Here is a 23,431-nt window from a genome sequence, read left to right on the forward strand (position 1 = left end):
TCCAGGAGAGGGGCTGTGGGGGGATGGGCAGAGGGGTCTGCAAAGCCCTGCTGGGAAATCCAGCCCAGGATGGGCAGGGTGTTGGAGCTGGGCTGGTGTCACTGCTGTCCCTTTGTGGTTTGGGTCCCCACTGCTGGGAAATCCAACCCAGGATGGGCAGGGTGCTGTGAGCGGGGCTGGTGTCACTGCTGTCCCTGTGTGTTTTGGGTCCCCACTATGGGGAAATCCAGCCCAGGATGGGCAGGGTGCTGTGAGCTGGGCTGGTGTCACTGCTGTCCCTGTGTGCTTTGGGTCCCCAGTGCTGGGAAATCCAGCCCAGGATGGGCAGGGTGCTGGAGCTGGGCTGGTGTCACTGCTGTCCCTTTGTGGTTTGGGTCCCCACTGCTGGGAAATCCAACCCAGGATGGGCAGGGTGCTGTGAGCTGGGCTGGTGTCACTGCTGTCCCTGCGTGCTTTGAGTCCCCACTGCTGGTGCTTCACCTCAGCTGGCTTTGCCACGGGCAGGGTGAGCACCTGGCACAGGCTTTGTGAGCACCTGGCACAGGCTTTGTGCTCCCACAGAGGCCAGGTGAGGAGAGATGGGCGAGGGCAGACTCGAGGCTGACACCTGCACTTAGTGCTCAGCCCAGCCTGAGTGGGGTTTGCAGGGAGAGCTGCAGCCTGCAGGGTTTCCAGGCTGTCACTTCTGATATGGCAGGACTCACACTTGTCCTTAAAAAGTCCCAAACACCTGTTTGGAGTGACCCTCCTGCCCTTGAATGCCAGAATAACGAGTGGCTGGGACAGCAGAGAGCCTCTGCAGATCCTCCTGCAGAGAGCAGGGTCACCTCCTGCTGGATGGGCTTCCACTGGGGCACCCCCAGTGCTGCTGGGTCTGCACTGCAGGCTCCTGAAGCTTGAAGAGCAGTTTCACCTTTCTGGGAGGCTTTTTGAGCACAGGGACCGTGCAGAGGGAGGGTTTGCTGCCCCTGCCAGGGCTGTCAGGGCTCAGTGGGCAGCTCTGGTGACAACGCTGCTGTCACAAGCACCCAGGGGACGTGGCATCCAAGGAGCTGACCAAGCCAGGGACTGCTGCTCCTGGGAAAGATGCCAGAACAAACCTGTCCTGGTGTTTGACCCAGAGATCCCCAGCCCCTCGCTCCCTGCGCTGTGTCCCCACAGCCTGGCACAGGGTTGGGGGCTCTGTGGGGCCTCAGCTGGGCTCTTCTCCCAGCTGCTTTCTGCCATCCCATGCCGTGGGAGGCTTCTCTGAGCTCCTCTCCGGGCTGGGCTGACGTCAGGGCCCATTCATCACCATTAGCTCCGAGCTGAGCCCTGTCAGAGCCCGCGGCGAGGGGGCGGATGCCGCCTCTGGACTGGCAGTCCCTGCAATTTGCTCCTGAAGGATGCTTAATTGTTGTTCCTCCTCGGGAGCCCGGCTCAGCCCCCGTGTTTGATGTCCTTTGCAGAGCCCACGGGAATGCCAGGTAGGGCGGTGCTGGTGGCAGCTTTTGTCTGGCACGCCAGCCCACCTGGGTTTCCTCTCACCTAGCGAGGCTCTGGCCCTGCCTGGGCGGTGTGTTGTCGAGAGAAGTGGCTGTCTCCACTCCCTAAAAGCTCTGGGTCTTTTTCTAAGCCTATTTCATGCCAGCATTTATAGCTGCAACTGTGCTGGCAGGATGAAAACCAACCCCTCTTCCCCTCCATCCTTTGCCTCCTGTTTTTCCCTCTCCCCAGAGTCCCACAGAGCGCAAGGGCACAAAGCAAAATCCATTTTTTCTCCCCCAGTGCATCCCTTAGCCCAAAAAATCCCAACACCTACCTGTGCTCAGGTGGGGAGGCCAGAGAGAACTCAGGTTTGCAGAACTCCTCTGTAGCTCCACCGAGCTCAGTGAACCACAAGAAGTTTTGTCAGGAAGCAGAGTTGAAAGCATGAAATGGATGAAATTCAGGCAGAGAATTCTTTGCATACCATTCCCAGATCAAAGTTTCCTGCTATCAGAGATCAGCTCTTAACTTGCATGACTGAGCCTGCAGAGAGAAGAGAGAGGGAATGATGAGGAGCTGGAGCTCTGCTGCAGAAAGTCCTGAAAAGTTAGCAGGGAATGAGCAGAGGGAAAGGGCTCTGATGGAATGGCAGAACCCCCTGGAGATGAGAGAAGGGAGCTGGGCACAGTCTGAGTGCTGGGGAAGGCTGTGCCCTGTCTCTGCTCTGTGGACAGAGGGAGGGGATGGATTTGCACTGGATTTTGTGTGGGGAAGAGCAGTTCAGGATGCTGCTGAGGATTCAGCAACACCAAGATGTTGTTTCTGCCCAGAGAACCCCAAAGCTGGGCAAACCTGGGGATGCTGCTGCTCCTTCAACAGCACCTTTATATTTACACCTGGATAGGAAAGAAAATTTCCTGCAAGCTTTGGATGAACCCCGTTTGCCATGGCATTCTTACCCTTTGCTTTAGTCTGTGGCTTTGCTGGTGGGACTGGGTTTAATTTGGACAACTTGGAGGAGAATTCCACTGTCAGACTAAGCTGCACCTTCAGCAGGGACTTTGCTGGGAGGGCTCTGCCCGGGCCAAGGGCACCTACAAACCTTTTAAGTAGAGACAGGAGGGGTTTAGGAAATGTGACTGGTACCCACAAACCTTTAAAGTGGTTTAGGAAATGTGACAATGGCACCCACAAACCTTTAAAGTGGTTTAGGAAATGGGACAATGGCACCCACAAACCTTTAAAGTGGTTTAGGAAATGTGACAATGGCACCCACAAACCTTTAAAGTGGTTTAGGAAATGGGACAATGGCACCCACAAACCTTTTAAGTAGAGACAAGAGGGGTTTAGGAAGCTTTAGGCTTTCCTCATGGATGAAATTCTCCACATGCCACGTTCCAGAGATGAACTGATCCTGTTTTAGTGATCTGCTGGTGTTTACACAGAGCTCAACTGCTCACACACCACGTTGGGATTACTGGTGCCTTTTAAAAAGCCTGTGGGTAAATGTCTGGCTCTGCAGAAATTCTCCTCAGCTCCTAATTCATTGCAGCCTGAAGCTCTCAGCAATCTGTAAGAGCTGCTTGGAAACAATTCCAGAATCCTCCACTGAGCATGTCCAAGCAGCTCTGCATGGCCTGGGAGGTGTCACCTTCTCTGGGACCCCATCCTGTGCTCGTGGGTCACCTGCCCTTTCTTTTCCCTCTCCTGGTTCCTTTTCTTTTCCCTCTCCTGGTTCCTTTTCTTTTCCTTCTCCTGGTTCCCTTTCTTTTCCCTCTCCTGGTTCCCTTTCTTTTCCCTCTCCTGGTTCTTTCTTTTCCCTCTCCTGGTTCCCTTTCTTCTCCCTCTCCTGATTCTCTTTCTTTTCCCTCTCCTGGTTCCCTTTCTTTTCCCTTTCCTGCTTCCCTTTCTTTTCCCTCTCTGCTCTTCCCTCTTGCAGCCTTTCCCAGGACTTCCATCAGGCCTGGTGGTGCCTTGCCATCTGCACAGACCTTGTCAAATTTAGGGACAAAAAGTGCAAAGAGCTTTTCTTTCTGCCCCATCATCTCTTTTTCCACATGCATAATCATCTTCCTGCAAAGCAGAGAAACAAATGGATAAGGGAGTGGAGGTTTCATTTTTACAGAAAGCAATTACAGACATTAAAAGAGCTAAAGTAATAAAAATAATATTTAAAATTCAAATCCCTTATCTATATTACAAGGATATTAACATGAGAAGAAGTTATTTTTATTTTTTTTTCTCCCCCCTAATCTCATTTGCTTTGCAGGTCAATCTGCAAACTTTAATGCCAGTCCTCTGAATTTTATTTTATGTTTTTTTAATTTGGAGACTGATCTGCAGTTCTGGAGGTCTGGGTTGGGCAGGTTTGTGAACTCCATGGCTCAGGGGGGAGGATGCTGCTTTGTCCCCTTCCTGTGGTGCTTGCTTGTACCAGAAGGGACAGCTGTGTTCAACAGGGAGGGGGGAGTTTGTATTTTCTATGGATTAATATCATATTTATTGGTTTATTGCTCCGGGTTTTAATGCATTAAATGAATAAAAATGGCAATTGGGCTGTGAGCACTTGGGGGAAGGAGCTGCTCCAGCCAGAAAGGGAAGGGAAAATGGAGAAAGGGATGGGAAAAATGGGGAAAGGGAAGGAAAAATGGGGAAAGGGATGGAAAAATAGGAAAAAGGAGGGGAAAATGGGGAAAGGGATGGGAAAATGGAGAAAGGGAGGGAAAAATGGAGAAAGGGAGGGGAAAATGGGGAAGGGGAGGGGAAAATGGGGAAAGGGAAGGAAAAATGGAGAAAGAAAAAGTAAAGTGGGGAAAGGGAGAGAAAAATGGGGAAAAGGAGGGAAAATGGAGAAAGGGATGGGAAAATAGGGAAAGGGAAGGAAAAATGGGGAAAGGGAGGGAAGAATGGAGAAAGGAAAGGTAAAGTGGTGAAAGGAAGGGAAAAAAGGGGAATTGGAGGGGAAAATGGGGAGACTGCTGCAGAGCACAGGGTGGGCTAAACTCTGGGGTGAGTTTGAGCAGGGCTGTGTGAAACCCAGCCAGGCAGAGGTGGGGAGCTCCTGCTGCCCCAGAAAGGTGGGACATCCCCCCTGCAGGACTGGGGGTCCTGTGTGGCCCCAGGTTTGCTGCTTTCCCGGGATTCTGACCTTCTCCCTGTGCCTCCTCCCCAGAAAGCTGATCTGGCCGTGGCGGGGCTGACGATCACGGCGGAGCGGGAGAAGGTGATTGATTTCTCCAAGCCCTTCATGACTCTGGGAATTAGCATTCTCTACAGAGTTCACATGGTAAGAGCCTGATTTCAGAGCCATTTATGTCCCTCCATTATTTGCATGCAAACCTGCCTGGTTAGGGGAGAATAATGAACGACTCATAAAAAATATTTGGGTTTCTTATTTAAACGCAAATGTGCTCGACCTTTATTTCCTGCTTTTCTCTGTCTCTCTGCTGCATGTCAGGATTGGTGAATTCCATTCCTATTCAACCCCCAGCCCTTTGGCTTCTCTGCCCACTCCTCCCAGGGCACATGATGGGTTTTTTGGCATGGTGGGGGCTGCAGGATGGTTTTAAAGTGGCTTTAAGTGGCTTTAAGGCCACTGGGTGGGGTGTGCTGAGGGCAGGCTTGGCTGGAGAGGTGCAGAAGTGTGGCTGGAATTGCAGAAACTTGGCTTGGAGTCACCTTCCAGTTGGATTTAGTGGTAAAACTGGCTGGGAGGCTGAGCTGGGATATCTCTGGGTGCTGGTGTTGGGGCCATTCCTGAGCTCAGCTTTGCTCTCCCACCTGAGAATCCCATCAGGAAGGGATCCTGAGCTGCTTTCTTTGCTGTCACCTCCTGGAAATGCTCCAGAGGCAGATCAGCCTCTGCCCTGCTAAGCCCAGGGGAAATGTCCCTGCTGGGACAGGCAGGGTGCCAGACTGAGCTCACAGCCCCAGGCTCTCCCTCTCTGCTCTCAGCCTCCTCCTTTGTTCACCCCAAAGAGCAGCAGCCCCAGGAAAGCTCCTTCATCTCAGGGGGTGTTCTCAGCACAGTTGTAGCATCACAGGATCCTGCAGTGGTTTGTTCACAGTTCATCCCATGCCACCCCTGCCATGGGCAGGGACACCTTCCCCATCCCAGGGTGCTCCAAGCCCTGTCCAGCCTGGCCTTGGACACTCCCAGGACTGGGGCAAATTTTTTTTCTGTTTCAAAACAGCTGGGAGTATCCCCAAGGGATCCATGTGTGCAAGCATGTACGTGGTGTTGTGTGTTTGCTTTGCCAAACTTGTCTTAAACTGCCACAATCCTCTTTTATTTGCATCCTCCATTGTTTTGCCTTCTCTCTGAAGCTCAGGACAGGCCAGATCTCCCCCAAATTCCAGGTGTCCCAGCAGGCAAGATCCTTTTTCAGCCCCAATCTGGGTTTGTGACATGAGTGGCAGTGCCTTGGTTTCTGTCAGCCCGACAATAGGAGCAAAAAGGACAAAACCACTCAGGCTGCCTGTCCCAGCCCCCTCTCCACCCAGGAGGCTGCTGAGGATGCAGCCTTGGGGATGAGCAGAAACAAATTCTGTCTCTGTGCTGAGTGGCTCCTGCCAAGAGCAAACAAGTAATTAAAATCTAGTTAAAATTCTGCTTCCTCTGGTACATGCAGAATTTAGGATCGATGATTTAACTGATCACAAAGAAAAAATTAAAAAAAAAAAAAAAAAAGAAATAAAGATTGACTCTTCCTGTTCCTGGAAGTCAAATGGAATTGATGGAATTGTCCTTTCCCCACCTCAGCTGGGTTTTCACATCAGCCTTGTGGAGCCAGGACCTTTTCCTGCCAGTGTCTCTTAGGATCAAAATCAGATTTGGTGATTAAATACGGTGTTATATTAGGAAAGAATTTTTCCCTGGCAGGGTGGGGAGGCCCTGGAATGGATTTCCCAGAGAAGCTGTGGCTGCCCCATCCCTGTAAACATCCAAGGCCAGGCTGGATGGGGCTCTGAGCAACCTGGGATAGTGAAAATTGTCCCTGTTTGATCTTTAAGATCCCTTCCAACCCAAACCATCCTGGGGATGTCCTGCAGCAGAATCTCCAGCAATTCCCTGAGCAGCACTCCTCCCTCCAGGGGAAAGGCAGCTCAGGGTCTGTTCACTTGCTGCTGCCTCTGCAGGATTTCTGACACTTCTCTTTGGGGTGGAGGTTCCTCAGGTCAGGGAGCATCTGCTGCCACCAGGGGAGCACAGCCCAGCCCTGCTCCTCGAGGAGGACTGCCACCAAACAGAGCAGGATTGACAATCCCAGACTCCAGAGGGGTTTGGGAATTCTCCCCCTGCTCTCAGCAGGGCTTCAGCTGCTCCATGAAGGATCTGGGTGGGATCTGAGCTGCCCAGGGACTCAGACAGGGCTGCAAAGGCATCTCCCAGGTGGGGTCACCCCACTGGGGACATGAGGAGGGGTGGGGGACAGCCAGGCTCGTGCCCTCCCCAGGACAGGCAAGCTCAGAGCTCTCCCTTCCCTCTCCAAGCCTTGGCACCTCATCCTCCAGACCTTCCTGCTCGGCTTGAGGAGGGTGCCTGGGAGCTGTGTGACAATTGAACCTCTCAAACTGGTAACCAGACACTTCTGGTTTTCCTTTAAGGAGGTGGTTTGCAGAGCAGCCCCACAGCCTTCTCGTCCCCACCCCAAAAACCACCTCTGCAATGTCAAAAATTGCAGCTGACGTCTGCTAATCATGGCTGGGATGAGATGGAGCCTAATAAATAACCACAAAGGAGCCTTTTCCTCGCTGAGGAGTTCTCTCCACACCCTGGGCTCCTTCAGATGTGATGACATTTTATTTTCATTTCCATGTAGCTCCAGTGGCAAGTGATTTCTCACCCCTTTCTCCTCCCCACGCCGCCAACCCAGGCACCACAGAGCCTGTGCCTCTTATCACACATAACCAAATATGGCAGCTTTAACCAGGGCTGTCATTTTTCTCAATTTCACTGCTTGTGATACAATCAAGGCTGGATTTCTGACACAGGAGCTCTAACAAGCTTCCTGAGAGAGAAAAGGCTTGGTTGGTTTTATTAGGTGCCCATTCTGCCCAGCCAGGGGGATGTGGGGATGGCAGGAGGTGGATGGGGAGCCCTGAGCAGCCCCTGGCTTTTGCAGGGGGCTGGAATCAGCTGCCCAGGGAGGGATAAATCAGGATTTACCCATTTTGCTCACATCCTGCCTGTGTGACAGGGAATGGGGGACTAGAGAGGATTCTGGATGCTCAGCCCTGAAAGTCCTTGCCTTCAAAATGAGGAAATGGAGGCTGGGAGAGTGCACAGCTACAGCTGAGCTTAGGCCAAGTGAGCTGAGGCTCAAAGAGTTTTGACTTGATTGCTGCAGAGGACACAAGATGGGAGGGATGGATGGATGGATGGATGGATGGATGGATGGATGGATGGATGGATGGATGGATGGATGGATGGATGGATGGATGGATGGATGGATGGGTGGGTGGATGGATGGATGGATGGGTGGATGGGTGGGTGGGTGGATGGATGGGTGGGTGGATGGATGGGTGGGTGGATGGATGGGTGGATGGATGGAAAAACTCCTTCATTCCAGCCAGAGGAGGCTTGAGAGGGGCTGAGAGGAGCTGAGCCCCCTCCTGAGAGCTCTGCAGCAAGGATCCCTCCCCACCAGAGCAGTGTGGGGGCAGCTGCTGCCCCCAGGAATGCATTTGGTCATTGTGGACCAGGTGGTGGCTCCAGATGAGATTCAAGATTCAGAGCAGCCTGTGCAGGGCTTTTGGTGACCCCAGAGGGAAAGGAGGGATCTGGATGTGCCCCTGGAGCAGGTGGGGTTATCCTGGGATGTGTCCCTGGAGCAGGGTGGTTATCCTGGGATGTGCCCTGGTCTGGTGCCCTGTGGCTGGGCCAAGCACACATCAACATTTCTGTCTCTCCAGGCTGAGTTTTTTGCTTTCCCTCTGACTTCCAGAGGCAGGAGAGAGTTCTCTGCCCTCCTTTCTTAGGGGAAACGCTTGTGAGAAATGGCATGGATGGGGCTGACTGGGGTTCCTCCAGACTCTGCGTGTGCAGGGCAGGGAGTGCTGAAAACAACAAAACAACAAATCCAGGGCTGCCCTCTCCTTCCCAAATGTCCCCCTTCTCCAAATGTCTCCAGTCACCAATATCTCCCCAGCAAACTTCTGCTCACTGGCTGAAAAAATTAAGATTTCCAAGAACAACTTAGGAGGGAGGGTAAATTAATCTCTCCCACATCCATCTGAGGATTTGCAGGAGGCCTTCATCAATTATTGGACATTTTGAACATATCTATTCCAGGAAAAATAGCTCTTCCAATTAACAAAGCTCTATTGGGACTGCCTAAAAATATCTGACAGACTCCAGATATTGTCATTCCCATCTTCAAAACAGACAGATAAGAGAGAGTTTGTGCCCTCCGTGGGAACAGAATATCTTTATTCTTACCCACAACTGTGAATGAAAAGAATATGTCCCAGCAGCCTGGAAATGACTGGAGCTGAAAAGAACCAGAACTACTACAACTGTAAAGTCACAGGAGAGATTCACTGCCAAGCTGGAGATTTAAAGCTTCCAACGCAATTTCCTTAATGAGAGTAATTTATTGACAAACTGCCCCAGAAATATAAAGAAGACATCAAGGCTTTAATTGCAGAAAGGAACTTTGTCACGGGAGCATCTCGCAGGGGGAGGCTCAGCCAAGGCTCTGCCAGGGCCTGGGAGCTCCCTGCCAGCTCTGGGGTGCCAGGCAGGGTCATTCCCTGCCCTGCCTGGAATGATGAGCTCCAGGAGCTGCAGCTCCTGTGCCCTTCACACCTTGCTGCCTCCCCAGGGCCTCATTTCATCCTTGAGGAGGAATAAAGAGTTACTGAGCTGCCTGAGCTGCTGAGGAAGAGGGGAGCCAGGGTTTGAGGGGCACCCAGGAGAGCCAGAGGGAATTTGGGGGAGATCTGGCCTCTCCTGAGCTTCGGGGAGAAGGTAAAACAATGGGGGATGCAGATAAAAGAGGATTTATGGGAGTTTGAGACAAGTTTGGCTCAGCAAAGGGGAGAGTTCTGGCAGTGCCACCCTTTGGCAGGTGGGCAGGTTCTTTAATTTTCAGTCAATTCCCAAGGAAAAGTCCAGGCTCTCCTGGGTTTAATTCTCTTCAAGGCAATGTCTCTCTTCTGCTCCAGGTTATCTCCTATCCACAGGTGAGGTACAACAGGTGAGGATCCTCAGGATGGGATCAGTGGGAAGGACACAGGGAACACCCCGTGGCACCTGCAGGGCTGGGAGGTGCCCTGGGTGAGGGAGAGGAGCTCCAGCACGGTGAGCAAAGGCTTCTCCTGGAAATGGGATGCAGATTCCTGCAGATTCTGTGGCTCTGAAAACCAGAACACAGCAGCAACCGACCAAAAAATTGGGAAAGGACACAAAGAATGTGGTGTCTTGTACCTCACCTGTGAACAGGAGATAACCTGGAACAGAAGAGAGACATTGCCTTGAAGAGAAACTCTGGAATTAAACCCAGGAGAACCTGGAGTTTTCCTTGGGAATTGACTGAAAATTAATCTGAGGACCTGAACTGACTGAAAGTTAATCTGAGAACCTGAATTTTCCTTGGGAATTGATTTAAAGTTAATCTGAGAATGGATGCTGAACCACTGTTCCTCAACTCATCCATTTGCTCCAAGCCTCACCAAGCCAGATTCTCTAAAAATGCTCATCCCAGAATGGTTTGGCTTGGAAGGGACCTCCAAGACCCTTCAGTTCCAAACCCCCACCACGTGCAGGGACAGTGCAGATCCCAAAATCTCATCCTGAAGGATCCAGGGACAGGTTGTTGTAGCTCTGGGTTTTTCCTGCACTCAGGGAAGGTTCCTGACACGTTACAGGTTCCCAGATGGTGACTGGAGCTGAGGATTTCACAGGCTCCTGGATATTTTTAGCAGAGGAAGATTTTTGTGCAACAACTGTTGCCTTTTCTAGCAACAGCTCAAGTCTCCAGGAGAACTGCTGAGACCTTGTGAAATTCAGGTTTTGCATAACATTGAGTAGTAAAACAGCGGGGTTTGGATGGAAGTGGAATTTAAAATGCTGGTCTAAGTCTGGGAGAGGAAAAAAAAAAAACCAAAAAAACCTTTTCAAAGCTTTGCCTTGTGGGAAGCTTCCCAGTTACAGGTGCTTGGGGAAGCTGTGGAGCTGTTTTAGGGATGCCAGGACTGAATTTGTGGTTTGGGACAGAAGATAGAGGTTTCTGTGAGCTGTGGGGTCATGTCCCTTGGATGTGCTTGAGCTGTTCTTTCCCTTCAGAGGAGCTACATCCACAGAGCTGGTGCTGACAGGAGAAATCCACCTAAAATGGGAGGTGTTTGACTTTGAGAAACTTCTCCAAAAAAATTATTCTCCTGCTTTTGCACAAATTTGGTGACGTTTGACAATTTTCTGGTGGTGGCAGCATCCTTGTGAAAGTTTAAAATGCTCTGGGAGAAGATCAACCTGCTTTTTCTAGCAGTGAAGCTTTAATTTTTTTAAGGAAAGGTGGTTTGCTGAGGAAAAAAACAGGAAATTCTGACGCATCCTGGAGATAAAAATATCCTGTTCCCTGAGATAAAAGTAATAATTTTATTGGGGTTTCTGTAAAAGAAGAAACTTTGCAAGGCCAGAGAGAGAAGTTTTAAAAACATTTTTTTCCCCTTTTGCTTCACAAATGTATTTCCTTGCTTGTGAGCTCAGGTGCAGCCCTTTCTACCCAGTTAAATGTGAGGAGGACAAGGATGGGGGGATCCCCCTCATGGCTGGGGGTGCAGCAAATCCTGCCAGGAAGGGACAGAATGCTGTGATTGCCTCATCTTCCTCTCAATTCATATCTTTCTTTGCCTGGAGGAGCCAAAAAGGGGAGCAAAACAGATTTAGGGGATGAATCCAGTGGGGTGATGCTGCAGGACTCGGTCATTTGTGGGGTTGCTGTCACTTGTTTGCTGTTCCAAAGCTTGGTTTATCCCCCTTCTCCTGTTTATCCCCCTTTCCCCCATTTATTCCCCTTCTTTTTTTTCCCCCTTTATTCCCCTTCTCCTTTTTATTCCTCTTTCTCCCATTTATCCCCCTCCTCCCGTTTACTGCCCTCCCCAATTTTATTCTGCTTTCTCCCATTTATTTCCCTTCTCCCTTTTATCCTTTTTGCCCCATTTATTCCCTTTCTTCCATTCATCCCTTTCTCCCATTTATCCCCCTTCTCCTTTTTATTCCACTTTCTCCCATTTATCTCCCTTCTCCCGTTTATCCTCTTTGCCCCATTTCCCCTCTTTCTCCAATTTATTTCCTTTCTCCCATTTACCTCCTTCTCCCATTTATCCCCATTCTCTTTTTTATTCCCCTTTCTCCCACTTACCCTTCTTTTCCCCACTTATCCTTCTTTTCCCCATTTATTTCCTTTCTCCCATTTATCCCCCTTCTCCTTTTTATTCCTTTCTCCCAATTATTTCCCTTCCCCTGTTTATCCCCCTTCTCCCATTTATCCCCTTTGCCCCATTTCTCCCCCTTTCCCATTTATTTCCTTTCTCCCATCTGCCCTCTTCTCCCATTTATCCCCTTCTCCTTTTTTTCCCCTTTTTATTCCCCCTTATCCCTTTCCCCCCTTTATCCATTTCCCTCCAGCAGTGCCACCAGCACAGGTAATTTCCCTCTCGCCCTTCCAGAACTATTTCCACCTCTCCAAACCCACCCAGCTCCAACTCCTCCTTTGTTTTTTCCTTTCCCAGGGCCGCAGACCCGGCTACTTCTCCTTCCTGGACCCTTTTTCTCCGGGCGTCTGGCTCTTCATGCTGCTCGCCTACCTGGCTGTCAGCTGCGTCCTCTTCCTGGTGGCTCGGTAATGTCGCGGTGCCTTTCCCTTCCTCGCGGTGCCACCTAGTGTCACTGCAGACCCGGGCACAGGGGACTCCCGGGGGGACACGGGGACATCCTCTGCCCCCCAGCCCTGTGCCAGCAGGGACTGAGGTTTGTCACCGTGCCCTGGTTCAGGATGTGTTTGGCCACAGTGGTGCCCAGAGGTGGTGGGAGAAGGTTCTGGAGAAGGTCTTGGTGCTGTTTAAATGCTCCCTCAGATGATTTTTTTCCCCATTTTGTCCCCAGCAGGGAGGGTGGAGGCTGTTAGGAACCTGCAAATCCATTCTGGGGCGTGAACACAAATTCCACCAGTGATGTCTGGCTGCCCAGTTTGTGCAGGACAGGGAAGTTCATGGGTGCCTTTGAGCAGCTGAGTGCAGAGCCTGGCTCAGCTGCTCTCATTCCCCTGGGACCAATTTCCATCAGTCTCAGAACCCCTCTCTGGGTGCTCACCTCACCTCAGCACGGCCCCTGTGGAGCCCCAGGGTGTCCAGGGCTGCTCTCCCTGCCCTGCCCACAGCCCTGTGGAGGGGCTGTCACAGGCCCAGTGAGGCTGTGTCCTGGCACTGTGTGCCAGGGACTGCTCAGAGCTCCCTGGCTCTTTGGGGACCCCTCAGTGCCCAATTCTCGTCACACAAATTGGGACTGTGCTGTCACTGGCTCCCTCAGCATGGCTGAGGTTGTCATCCTGACAGGGCTTTAATGGCTTCTTCGAGTGCTGTTACAGCCTCAGAAATGCAGGTCTGGAGAAACCATTGAATTATGCACAGCTGGTGCCTCTTTAGCCCCTTCCTCATGTTTTAAATATGATCCTCCATAAAGGTGCCTTTACCCAGCTCCCCTCTGCAGAGGGAGCTTTGGCTGCTGCTCCCTGCCTTGCTCAGCAGGAAGGAGCTCTTGACCCTGTGAGCTGCAGACTCTCCCAGAGCTCTGGGGTTTGCTGCCAGTGCTTGATCCACCATGGAAGGTCTGCAGGAAATAACCTCCTCCTCGTGCTCCTGGCACCACAGTGAGAGAGGAGATGCAGGGATGAACAGAACCCCCTCATTGTGGCTAAATACGATGTGAGCTGGCACAGCCCTGCAGCTGTTTTGGCAATAGCCCCAAAATGACCCTCCCAGCTTTCTTAGCTAGAGCAGTGTGATGAAGTGCAGCACATCAATTAGCAGACTTTCTTAGCAACCAGGGAGCTGGGGACTGGAAACAGCAAAAGAGAGAGAGAGAGAGGTGCAGTCACAGCAGTGACAGGCTCAGACATTTCTCATTCCCACCTCTGTCCTGTCCCTGAAGGATGGGATGCTTTGAAACACCAGCACTCAGCTTCCAGCTCCACCTCAGACCTTCTCAGAACGACCCTTTGCATCAACAGAGTTTTTCTTGATGGTTTAATGCAGTCAGGGCTCAAACACTTTGCTTTTGAACTTCCCATCAGTGCTCGTGCTCTGGCAGGGAGCACAGCCAAAGATGTTTGATTTCTATTTCCCATCAAGTCCCTGCACATCTGGAGTTCCTGCTGTGGTGTGGATGTGTGTGCAGGGCTGCAGGATGCACGCAGAGCTGCCCAGAGCAGAGCCTCTCAAAGTTTTTGCAAATCTTTACAAGAAAGCCTCTGGCTCCTGAGTCTTAGAGCAAACGTTTCACACAGCTCTGAGCCCTGGGCATCAACTGACAGCAAAGCTTTTCCTCCTCAGAAAACTCTGCCTCCAGGAGAGCTGGAGCTTCACAGCTTTTCTCTCTTTTGTGTTTTTTTTAAAGTGTCCCATTTCCCAGCGCATTCCCCGAGCTCTCCTTTTCTTATCCTTTCAGGCTGACCCCGTATGAGTGGTACAGCCCCCACCCCTGCTCCCAAGGTCGATGCAACCTCCTGGTGAACCAGTACTCGCTGGGGAACTCGCTGTGGTTCCCCGTGGGGGGGTTCATGCAGCAGGGCTCCACCATCGCCCCCCAGGCTCTGTCCACGCGCTGCGTCAGCGGAGTCTGGTAAGGAGGGCAGCCCTCCCTTTCAGGAAGGTTTCTCTGGGCAGAGGTGGATGTGGAGGGGGGATTTCTCCATGGAAAGGGCTGTGGGGCATTGGGAGGGGCAGCCCAGGTGGAGGTGTTCAAGGATGACTGGATGTGTCTGGGTGACAAGGTGGGGACTGATGGTTTTGGAGGGATTTTGCAATCTCAGCGATTCTGTGATTCTGCAAGGTAAAGGGAGGGATGCAGAGCAGATTTCCTGAGGGAAACCACACCTTCCCTTCCCTTCCCTCCCCTTAGGTGGGCATTCACCTTGATCATCATCTCCTCCTACACGGCCAACCTGGCAGCGTTCCTGACCGTGCAGAGGATGGACGTCCCCATCGAGTCCGTGGATGACCTCGCTGACCAGACCACCATCGAGTACGGCACCATCCACGGCGGCTCCAGCATGACCTTCTTCCAAGTAAACCCCCTTCTTTGGCTGCCTGGGGGGGCAGGGGGTGCACAGGGCACCCCTCAATCAGATTGGGGTGTCCCCTCAGCCTGCTGTGCCCGTGTGTCACTCCAGTTGCTGGCACAAAGGGGAACTCTGGAGAGATCCCTGACAGGATGAATGGTGGGAGAGGCATGGTGGAGGACACAGAGAGGGAATTCGACAAGGAATTCAAATTTTCACGGGTCTCCACATGGTTTTAGTTTTTATTTGAGAGTCTTTCAGGTAGGATAAGCAAAGAAACATTTGCACAGCCCAGGCAGGCTCGCAGAAGTCAAAGTGCTGGAGCCTGTGTGAGGTCAGTGGCACTGAAATAAGTCAAGTGTATGCAAAGTTATGTGGGCCATTTAGCCCAAATTAATTTTTATCTTCCCTGCTCTGCTCAGAAGGGAAATAAATGAGTGAATCTTTTTTGCAGAGCTCTGAACGCACAAAGAACCGCTTGAGGAATATTTATTTATTTATTACTTGTTGAAATTCCAAAAGGAGAGAAAGCTTGTTCTCACTCTTTCCCCTCGCTCTGAGTCTGAACTGAATTTGGAAGGCTGGGAAATCTCTGGAGTCAGCCTGAGCTTTTCAGCCCAACTTGATGCTCTTCAGGGGTATGGAAAAGAGCTACTTTTAAGCCAAACTTTACATCTAAAATGAGCTGAGCAGGGCCTAAGTGAGGGACGTGGTTGTATATGAGGAGCTCACTTGAGGAAAGCTTTCAAGTTTAAACCTCTGACTGTCTCTGCACTGCCTGGCAGTGAGGGAATCAGAGAGGAAATCAGGAAAAGAGGGGTTTGTCCTATTTGTGGTGCTTTAAGCTGTGTTGGGATCCATTTGCCTCTGGTGTAAGGAGAGGGAGGTTAAAGTAGTGATGATAACTGCTTCCATCCCCCCTCCCTTCCTGGGTGCATGAAGGAATATTTGTCCCCTCCTGAGGCACCTTGTCCTGGCAGTGCTTCCCCTGACACTGACACACAGTTTAAAGTCTAAAAAATGCAGTGAAATAGAACCAAACCCCCCCTGCTCATCTGTCTCCTGCCCAAGTGGCTGCACCCAGAGGACAGAGCCGGACAGATGAGGACAAGAACTGGGTCAGCAGCAGATTCCCTGAGGCTCTCCAGCATCGCTCACCAGCCACAGAAAACGAGCCCTTGACAGTATGAAAATCTTCCTGTAGAGCAGGGTGTGTTTATATTCAGTCTTTGTGCAAGCAGCTTTCACTCTCTGCTCAGCACAGGCAAGAAAGATTCATCATTCTCAGCTTTCTTCTCATCAGACCAAGGTGGTTCAGCCACCAGCCAGCTCTGAGGATCTGGGGTGGTAGAGCTTTGGTTGATTGTTATCAATGATAAAAAAACCCAGTTCTTTTCAGCAAGCACTTCAACTTGCCTCACAGGGGGGTGAACCAAATCTGGATTATTTTTTGAGTTAAATTTGTGAGCAACGATCTCCAGAGAGCTTTTGTGCTGCCCCCAGCCCTCAGTGACCTCCTCAGGGTGCTGGAGTCTGGCTCTGACATTGAAGAACTGTTTGGGACAGTGTTTGAGGGGTGGTCAGTACAGTGTGAGCTCTACAGGGAGCACCCAGAGGTTTCAGTCAACCAAGCAGGAGCTGTTTCTTCAGTTATTTTTGTGTGGTTTTGATATGTGGTCACTGAAATTATGATTTTTTTTCTAAAATTGAATTTACACAAAGAGTTTTGCCAGACCCCATTGGAATTGGGGCATTTCACACCCAGCTTTTCCAACAAATTTGGACCTCAAATTTTTCAACACATTTGGGCCTCTTTGAGATAAACAAAGATGAGGCACCAAAATCCTTCCTGAATCTGAAATCTGATTTGATTCTTCTCTCCATTGTGGCTTTTCTGCAGCAGCGCCTGATACGGGGGTTTAATTTTAGGGGTCTGTTCTGGTTTGAAAGCAAAACCAGTGAGACACTCCAAGTCAGAAATACAATTTATTAGTAAAAGGGAAAAGAAAACCAAAATACATGCAATAACATAAAAGAAAAAACCACTGACAGAGTCAGAATACAACCTGACACCCTGTGGGTCAGGGTGTTGGTAGCAGTCCAGTTGGATTGGTGGCTGCAGCCCTCCTGCAGTGGCAGATGTGCTTCTGTTGGAGCAGTGATCCTGTAGAAAGTGTGTAGTCTTCCTCTGAAGATCCAGTGGAAAAGAAGGCCATTCCTCTGGGAATCCAGTGGAAAGACTGACTGCTCTGTCCCAAACCCCAGAGTATATCCAGGTGGGGATGCTTGGCTCCTCCCTTCTGGGCAGAGCATCTTAAATGGGCTGTTATCATTCCCTGAGTCATGTAGTGTGTCCATTAAACAGAAATGGCTCCTGGAGGGAGTTCTGTCCCAAACCCCAGATTATATCCAGGTGGTGATGTTTAGCTCCTCCCCCCTGGGCGGAGCATCTCACAATGGGCTGTTATCATTCTGTGAGTCATGTAGTGTGTCCATTAAACAGAAATGGCTCCTGGAGGGAGTTATCTCTGAGCCATGCCAAGGCATTGATGGCCCCATTAAGAGGAGCTAAGGAAAAAACAATGCCCCTCCTGGTTTCAGCAGCTCTTGACAAGGGTGTCCTGGTTTGAAAAGGAAGTGAGTTTTTTGGGAGTTCCTGGTCAATAGAATATATCTTAATATCATAACCTAGGACAGGATCTAATTTACCCCAAATCTCCTCCCTGAGCCGTGGCTGCCTCTTCCCCCCGCAGAACTCCCGCTACCAGACGTACCAGCGGATGTGGAATTACATGTACTCCAAGCAGCCCAGCGTCTTCGTGAAGAGCACGGAGGAAGGGATCGCGCGCGTGCTGAACTCCAACTACGCCTTCCTGCTGGAGTCCACCATGAACGAGTATTATCGGCAGCGCAATTGCAACCTCACGCAGGTCGGGGGCCTTCTGGACACCAAGGGCTACGGGATTGGCATGCCCGTCGGTAGGCAGTGAAGAACAATTCTAGTCCTTCTCGGCTGTCGGCAGAGGACCGGAGCGTTCCAAAGGCTGCGCCGGCTCTAAAAGCCAACGTTGCATCTCACAGGGTCCTTTTTGTTTCTTACCTGTTGCCCATGCTCAGAGCCAGATGTGCGAGACCCTGCTCTGGTCCAGAGCCAGATGTGCAAGACCCTGCTCTGGTCCAGAGCCAGATGTGAGACCCTGCTCTGGTCCAGAGCCATGTGAGACGCGACCGCGGCTCTTTCGATGATTGATGTGAAAGATGTCTCAAAATTGCTGCTTGTTTTCTGCATACCTGCTCTTTGCTGTTTCCTTCCCCAACCAGTGTTTGTGCATCGTTTTGTGCTCCTTGTTTTAATCCCAGAAGTGATGTCAAAGTAACGCTGTGGCAATTCTGGTAGTTTTTAGCAGGAATGTCTTAACAGCTGGTGGTTCTTGAGACTGCAGGCCAGAGACTTGGGAGATTCAGGGGCTTTCATCAGGTTTAACAAATGCAGGGCTTTTGTCTTTCAAATGCATGAGCTCACAAGAGAACATCACCACTAAATAAGGGTTTAGTTGTTATTCCAAACGATGATCCGCTGTTTTTTTGGACAGCCTGGAAGCCTTGTCCTGACCTTTAAGCCCTGGCATTTAGCAACACAAAGTTGAGGTGGATTACATAAGGCCCCGTCACACAAACAGCCACTCTAGTTTAGGGAACATGGGTAAGCTTGTAAAGTCACAGCAACCTGATCAAAGTGAGTACAAATCCCTACCTTCAGGGCTAAATTTGTTCTGACATTGTCTTGTTAAACAGTGAAACAGTAGCAGATAAGAGGAGCAGAAAGCTGCTGGCTGGGACAATAGTGCAGAGTTACTGGGAGAAGCAGAGTCTTTCCCATGGCCCTTCCTCGGGATCTCTGGTGGCAGACAAGGATTTCTTGTACTAGGCAAGGATCTCTGGTAGCAGACACTGGGACTGCAGCAGAGCTCCGTGCCCAGCACAGGACTGAGCTCCTCCAGCATGGACATTTTGGCTTCCATGGTCCTTGGGCTCCTTCCAACTCAGGATTTCTGTGACCAGTTTGAGGGAAGGAGCATTAGAACAAGGTGAAATTGGAGGTGGAATGACAAGAGAGGGACCTCTGTGGTCTGCAGGAGCAGGATACTGAACTGCTCATTCAAAAGCCAAAGCTCCCCTTGTCATGGACCTGCTCCAGAGGCCTGTGTGGGTCCTGGTGGCCAGGTAAGGTCACCTCCTGCAAGTGACATTCACCAGGTGACATTCCCAGCGGGTGGCTGCAGCCTTCCATGGCTTGCATGGACTGACAGCCCCTCCAGGCCACCCAGAGGGGAGCTGTGCTAGCTGGGCACGCTGGGGTGGGGCGAGGATGATGATGGGGAGGAAGGTGGGGCCCTACCACGTCCCTCTCTGCGTTGCAGGCTCCGTGTTCCGCGACGAGTTCGACCTGGCCATCCTCCAGCTGCAGGAGAACAACCGCCTGGAGATCCTGAAGCGCAAGTGGTGGGAAGGAGGGAAGTGCCCCAAAGAGGAGGACCACAGAGCCAAAGGTAAGCCCTGCCCTCCCAAGGGAGCAGGCACTGAAACATCCTGGCCAGAGGTGCAAGGATGGACACTCAGCTGCCAGGTTTTCTGCCTGGGAATCACTTTTTCCCTTCTCCTGACCTGAGATTCCTTCCTTCACAACTCAAGGAGAAAGCCAAACAGCTCCGCCGTGCCTCACGCTGTGTGTTTTTGCCTGGGGCAGAGATAGCGGGAACAACCAAATGACAAATATTGGAGGCATATGGAGGGTAAATTAGCTTCTAATGAATGTCTGGGAAAATGGATGGCTGAAGGGATCAGACCAAAATCCTGGGTTCCTTGAAGGGAGATGGATTTCCACCACAGGCCCGCTGGTTAATGGCTTCATGTGAAAACGTCTTTTAAACAGCCAGGGGAAGGGACACAAGGACTTTATTAGTGCATTTGTAAACTGAGGAGCAAATTCTTTTGGGTAATGCTATGCAAATTGCCATAAAAGCCACCACATTAGGCTGATGTCCCAGCATGAGAGCAGTTGCCAGCTTAACACAGTTGCTGCATTTTTTAGTTTTGGCAGCAGCCCTTTCCTCAGCAAGTGTTTTCTGCGAGGCCAGCAGGCCCCCCAGTTAAAAGCACAGCCTTGTGACCTTTGTGGGAGCGGAGAAAAGAGCCAAGCCAGGGCTGGGGAAGCTCTTTTGGGGTTTTGACCTTGCAGCAGGTGTAGGTGTGTGGGTCTGTGCAGTTCCTGCTGGCACCCCACGGGGCTGGGAGGTGACGCTCACTTTTGGGCAGGGCTGCTCTACAGAGAACCCCAGTTATTTATCTCCAGGCTGAAGGTGTAAGACATCAGGTTATTGCTATTAAATGAGTTACTTTTGAAGGTGGAAGGGTTTTTTTTCTTCCTGGATTGTGCCAAAGGCAGCTCTAAGGGGGAATCTAGGCTGGGGCTGTTTTGAGATGGCTTTGGAAGGGGGAAGCTGGGCTGTGTCTGGCACTACCCAGCACAATCTGTGACCCTGGACAAGTTTTTCTGTGGGTTTGTTCCCTATGCCATGGCTCACTTGCTCAGTTTGAGAGATGAGGAAGGCTGTAGCTGTATGGAGAAAGGAAATAACCTCAGTAAGCTTGGGTGTCTGAGTTGGCACCCAGACAGAATGATAGGAGGATGGAGAGAGAGGTACAAACCCTAAATTCACACTGGTGAGCTGTGGGGAGGAGTGGATAGCCTTTAGCTTTGGCTCTGAATTGTGATTCTGGGCTGTTTTATCTGCCTTGCCATTGCTGTGGAAGCACCTCTGCAAAAGTCTCTGATTTACAGAGTGCCTGCATTGCTCTGGGGGTGGTGCCAAAAGAATGACGGAGGAGGAGGCAGAAATGTGACCTGCCAAGTTTTAGAACAAAACAGGTCAGCGATTTACAAGGATTTTGGTGAGGTTTTATGTCTAAAAGCCACGCCGAGATCAAGTCAATAAATCAACTATTCTTACACTTTGATTTAATGCTACAGGAGGGAGAGGAAGATTTTTATAGATGTTCTTGTTGAGTAATGGCCTCACACAGCCAAGCCAGGGCAGAGCACATGTTTTTTAGTAATCAATCCAATCAGGGACCCAAACCAAACACAGGAGACAGGAACCATATCCCAGGACAGCAAATGTTGAGGTTGGCTTATCTCATAGACAGATGGAAGCACAGTTTTGGGGACCAGGGCCATGGTGGCAAGTGAAGTGATGGCCTCAGCACATGGAAAGCTCAGGTTTTTAAGGGATGGATTTTCCTTCAGCTGGTGGAGCTTTCTGGAATGCAGGCTGGGTAGGCATGGTGGTCATCCCATAGGAAGCGAGTTGTGCAGGGGAGGTGGGATGAGCTGTCCATGGAAGGACAGGTGGGATGAGCTGTCCATGGAAGTTCCCTCCTCATGGGCCAGGGGGATGGGCAGAGACACCCAACCCACAGCCAGGTGCCCTAGGATGGCAGGGACCCCGTTTTGTCACCCTCTAGTGACACAGCATCCTGATCTTGTTTGGAGCCTCTGCTTTCCCACTGCAGTCCGAGCAGACGGAATCATTTTCCTGCAGCACTTTGTGATGCAATCAAAGGAGCTTTTCCTACTGCCAGCTTCCTTTAAAGCCCTTCCCTGTCTCCTTTATCTCTGCTCCTTTAACAACCTTGCTCCTCTTCCTTTTTAAGTTCAAAGTCACTGGAGCTAGGTGAATAATTTGCAGGGATTAATGTGCCCCTTTGATCCTGTGTTTTTCCCCTCCTGTTTTCAGTTTGTCCACAAATTGCTTTGTGCTTCCCCTTCAACGTTCTGGCTGTTTATCTGCAAAATCATCATTTCTGAGCAGGCATCTTCGATCCTGCAGTTATTGCAAGTCACTCACTTGGGCCATCTGAGTCATGCAGGGAGCTATTAATAGGACACTGCTGGCTCGGTGCTTTTGGTCCCTGGCTGGGCATCTACAATGCCAACAAAACAGCAAAGCCTGGGGGTTCTGTGCAGTGATACCTGAGATTTATGATGTGTCCGCCTCTCCAGAGTGTCTCTCCTGCTTTATTTTAGGCTTGGGGATGGAGAACATTGGTGGAATCTTCGTGGTGCTCATCTGTGGCTTAATCGTAGCAATTTTTATGGCAATGCTGGAATTTTTGTGGAGCCTTCGACACTCTGAACAGTCAGAGGTAGGACCTGGGAGTGTCCTGAGAGGGCAGGGTGTGTTTATTGCTGTCTGTGGGGTGTCCTAGAGCAAGTCATACACCCAGGCTGAGAAGCAGTCCCAGGCAGGACAGCTCAAACCCAGGAACAGGGTCTAAAATCCATGAGCTTCTCATGCACTCCTACTCAGAGCGAGGCTGTAGAGATGCTCCAAGGGCTTCCAAAGGGATCAAAGATGTGTACAACATCCAGGTACCTTTCCCGGGGACGGGATTTCTGCCTGCAGCAGGTTTGGATCCTGTGCTGATCTGGGGATGAAGAACACAGTGGGGTCTCTGATGAGAGGTGGAGTTGGGTTAAACCAAGTGTAGATTCTGAGCATTGGTGTTGAAAACCAGCAGCGCCGAGTCCATAAAAATCTGGGGTGAGAATCACATCATGGAATCTTAAAACAGCCTGGGTTGGAAGGGACCTTAAATCTCATCCAGTTCCACCCCCTGCCACGGTCAGGGACACCTCCCACCACCCCAGGTGGCTCCAAGCCCTCCTCACTCCAGGACCCAGCGCCCCTGAGGGACGCAGAGCTCGCTCAGGTGAGCAGCACAGCTCCGTTGTGCCCCGCAGGTGTCGGTGTGCCAAGAGATGGTGACGGAGCTGCGCAACATCATCCTGTGCAAGGACAGTTTCCACCCCCGTCGGAGGCGAGGGGCGGTGGTACGGACTCGCCCCGCTGTGCCCGAGGAGCGCCGAGCCCGCAGCACAACCACGCTCAGCAACGGCAAGCTGTGCAGCGGGGGCGAGCCAGACCCCCTGGCACAAAGACTGGCACAAGAGGCCGCCCTGGTCGCCCGGGGCTGCACCCACATCCGCGTGTGCCCCGAGTGCCGCCGCTTCCAGGGGCTGCGGGCGCGGCCGGCCGCGGGGTCCCCGGCGCGCAGCGAGGAGAGCCTGGAGTGGGACAAGGCCACCAACAGCAGCGGGCCCGAGTAGCGCCGGGCCCGGGGGGCGTCGGGGTGGGGACAAGAGGGTCCTGTTCCATTTTACAGAACACGGACTTGTACAATGTCAACTCGTTTTTAAATCAATAGCAGTTACCCGGCTTCTCCAGAGCGAGGCGGACCTTGGCGAGGACACCGAGGTCTGGCGGCGGTTTCGGTGTCCGCTGAGGCCTGGCAGGGCAGGAGGGATGTCCTCAGGCTGGTGGGTGTCCAGAGGTTGTCTCTGGGATGGAGGGACGTGGTGGGTGGCTGGTGTAGCAGGTATTGCCCACCCGGGGTCAAGGAGGGGGTTCCTGGAACTTCTCGCCCCTCCAAGGTCAGGAGGAAGGACGGTGGCGCTGCCTCTCCATCACTTACTGGGGGATGTTCTCCAAGGGCAGGGGGGGAATTTTTATTTGCTGTGGCTGTGGGAAGGGAGGAGTCATTATTTTGGGGTTTTTTTCTTTAATTTGGGTATGTCAGGACCCAGTCTCCAAGGCACCAGGTGCTGAATTCTTCTTCCT

At 51.5% G+C, this 23,431-nt stretch overlaps 1 protein-coding gene across 1 annotated transcript in view; it reads left to right on the forward strand.

The window, feature by feature from the left end:
- GRIK4 (glutamate ionotropic receptor kainate type subunit 4) overlaps nt 1-22,920 on the forward strand; it is a gene marked incomplete at its 3' end in the record, with an annotated part of 128,136 nt that extends 105,216 nt beyond the window's left edge. The window contains exons 12-19 of the mRNA XM_084221488.1: nt 4,640-4,753; nt 12,205-12,314; nt 14,138-14,311; nt 14,591-14,756; nt 17,504-17,729; nt 19,172-19,300; nt 21,838-21,956; nt 22,555-22,920. Of these exons, the coding sequence (XP_084077614.1) occupies nt 4,640-4,753; nt 12,205-12,314; nt 14,138-14,311; nt 14,591-14,756; nt 17,504-17,729; nt 19,172-19,300; nt 21,838-21,956; nt 22,555-22,920 (1,404 nt within the window). The remainder of the gene's footprint in view (nt 1-4,639; nt 4,754-12,204; nt 12,315-14,137; nt 14,312-14,590; nt 14,757-17,503; nt 17,730-19,171; nt 19,301-21,837; nt 21,957-22,554) is intronic.
- Nucleotides 22,921-23,431: the final 511 nt, after the last annotated feature.

This window comes from Fringilla coelebs (assembly GCF_963513975.1).
Source record: "Fringilla coelebs genome assembly, chromosome: 25".
Lineage (NCBI taxonomy): Eukaryota > Metazoa > Chordata > Aves > Passeriformes > Fringillidae > Fringilla > Fringilla coelebs.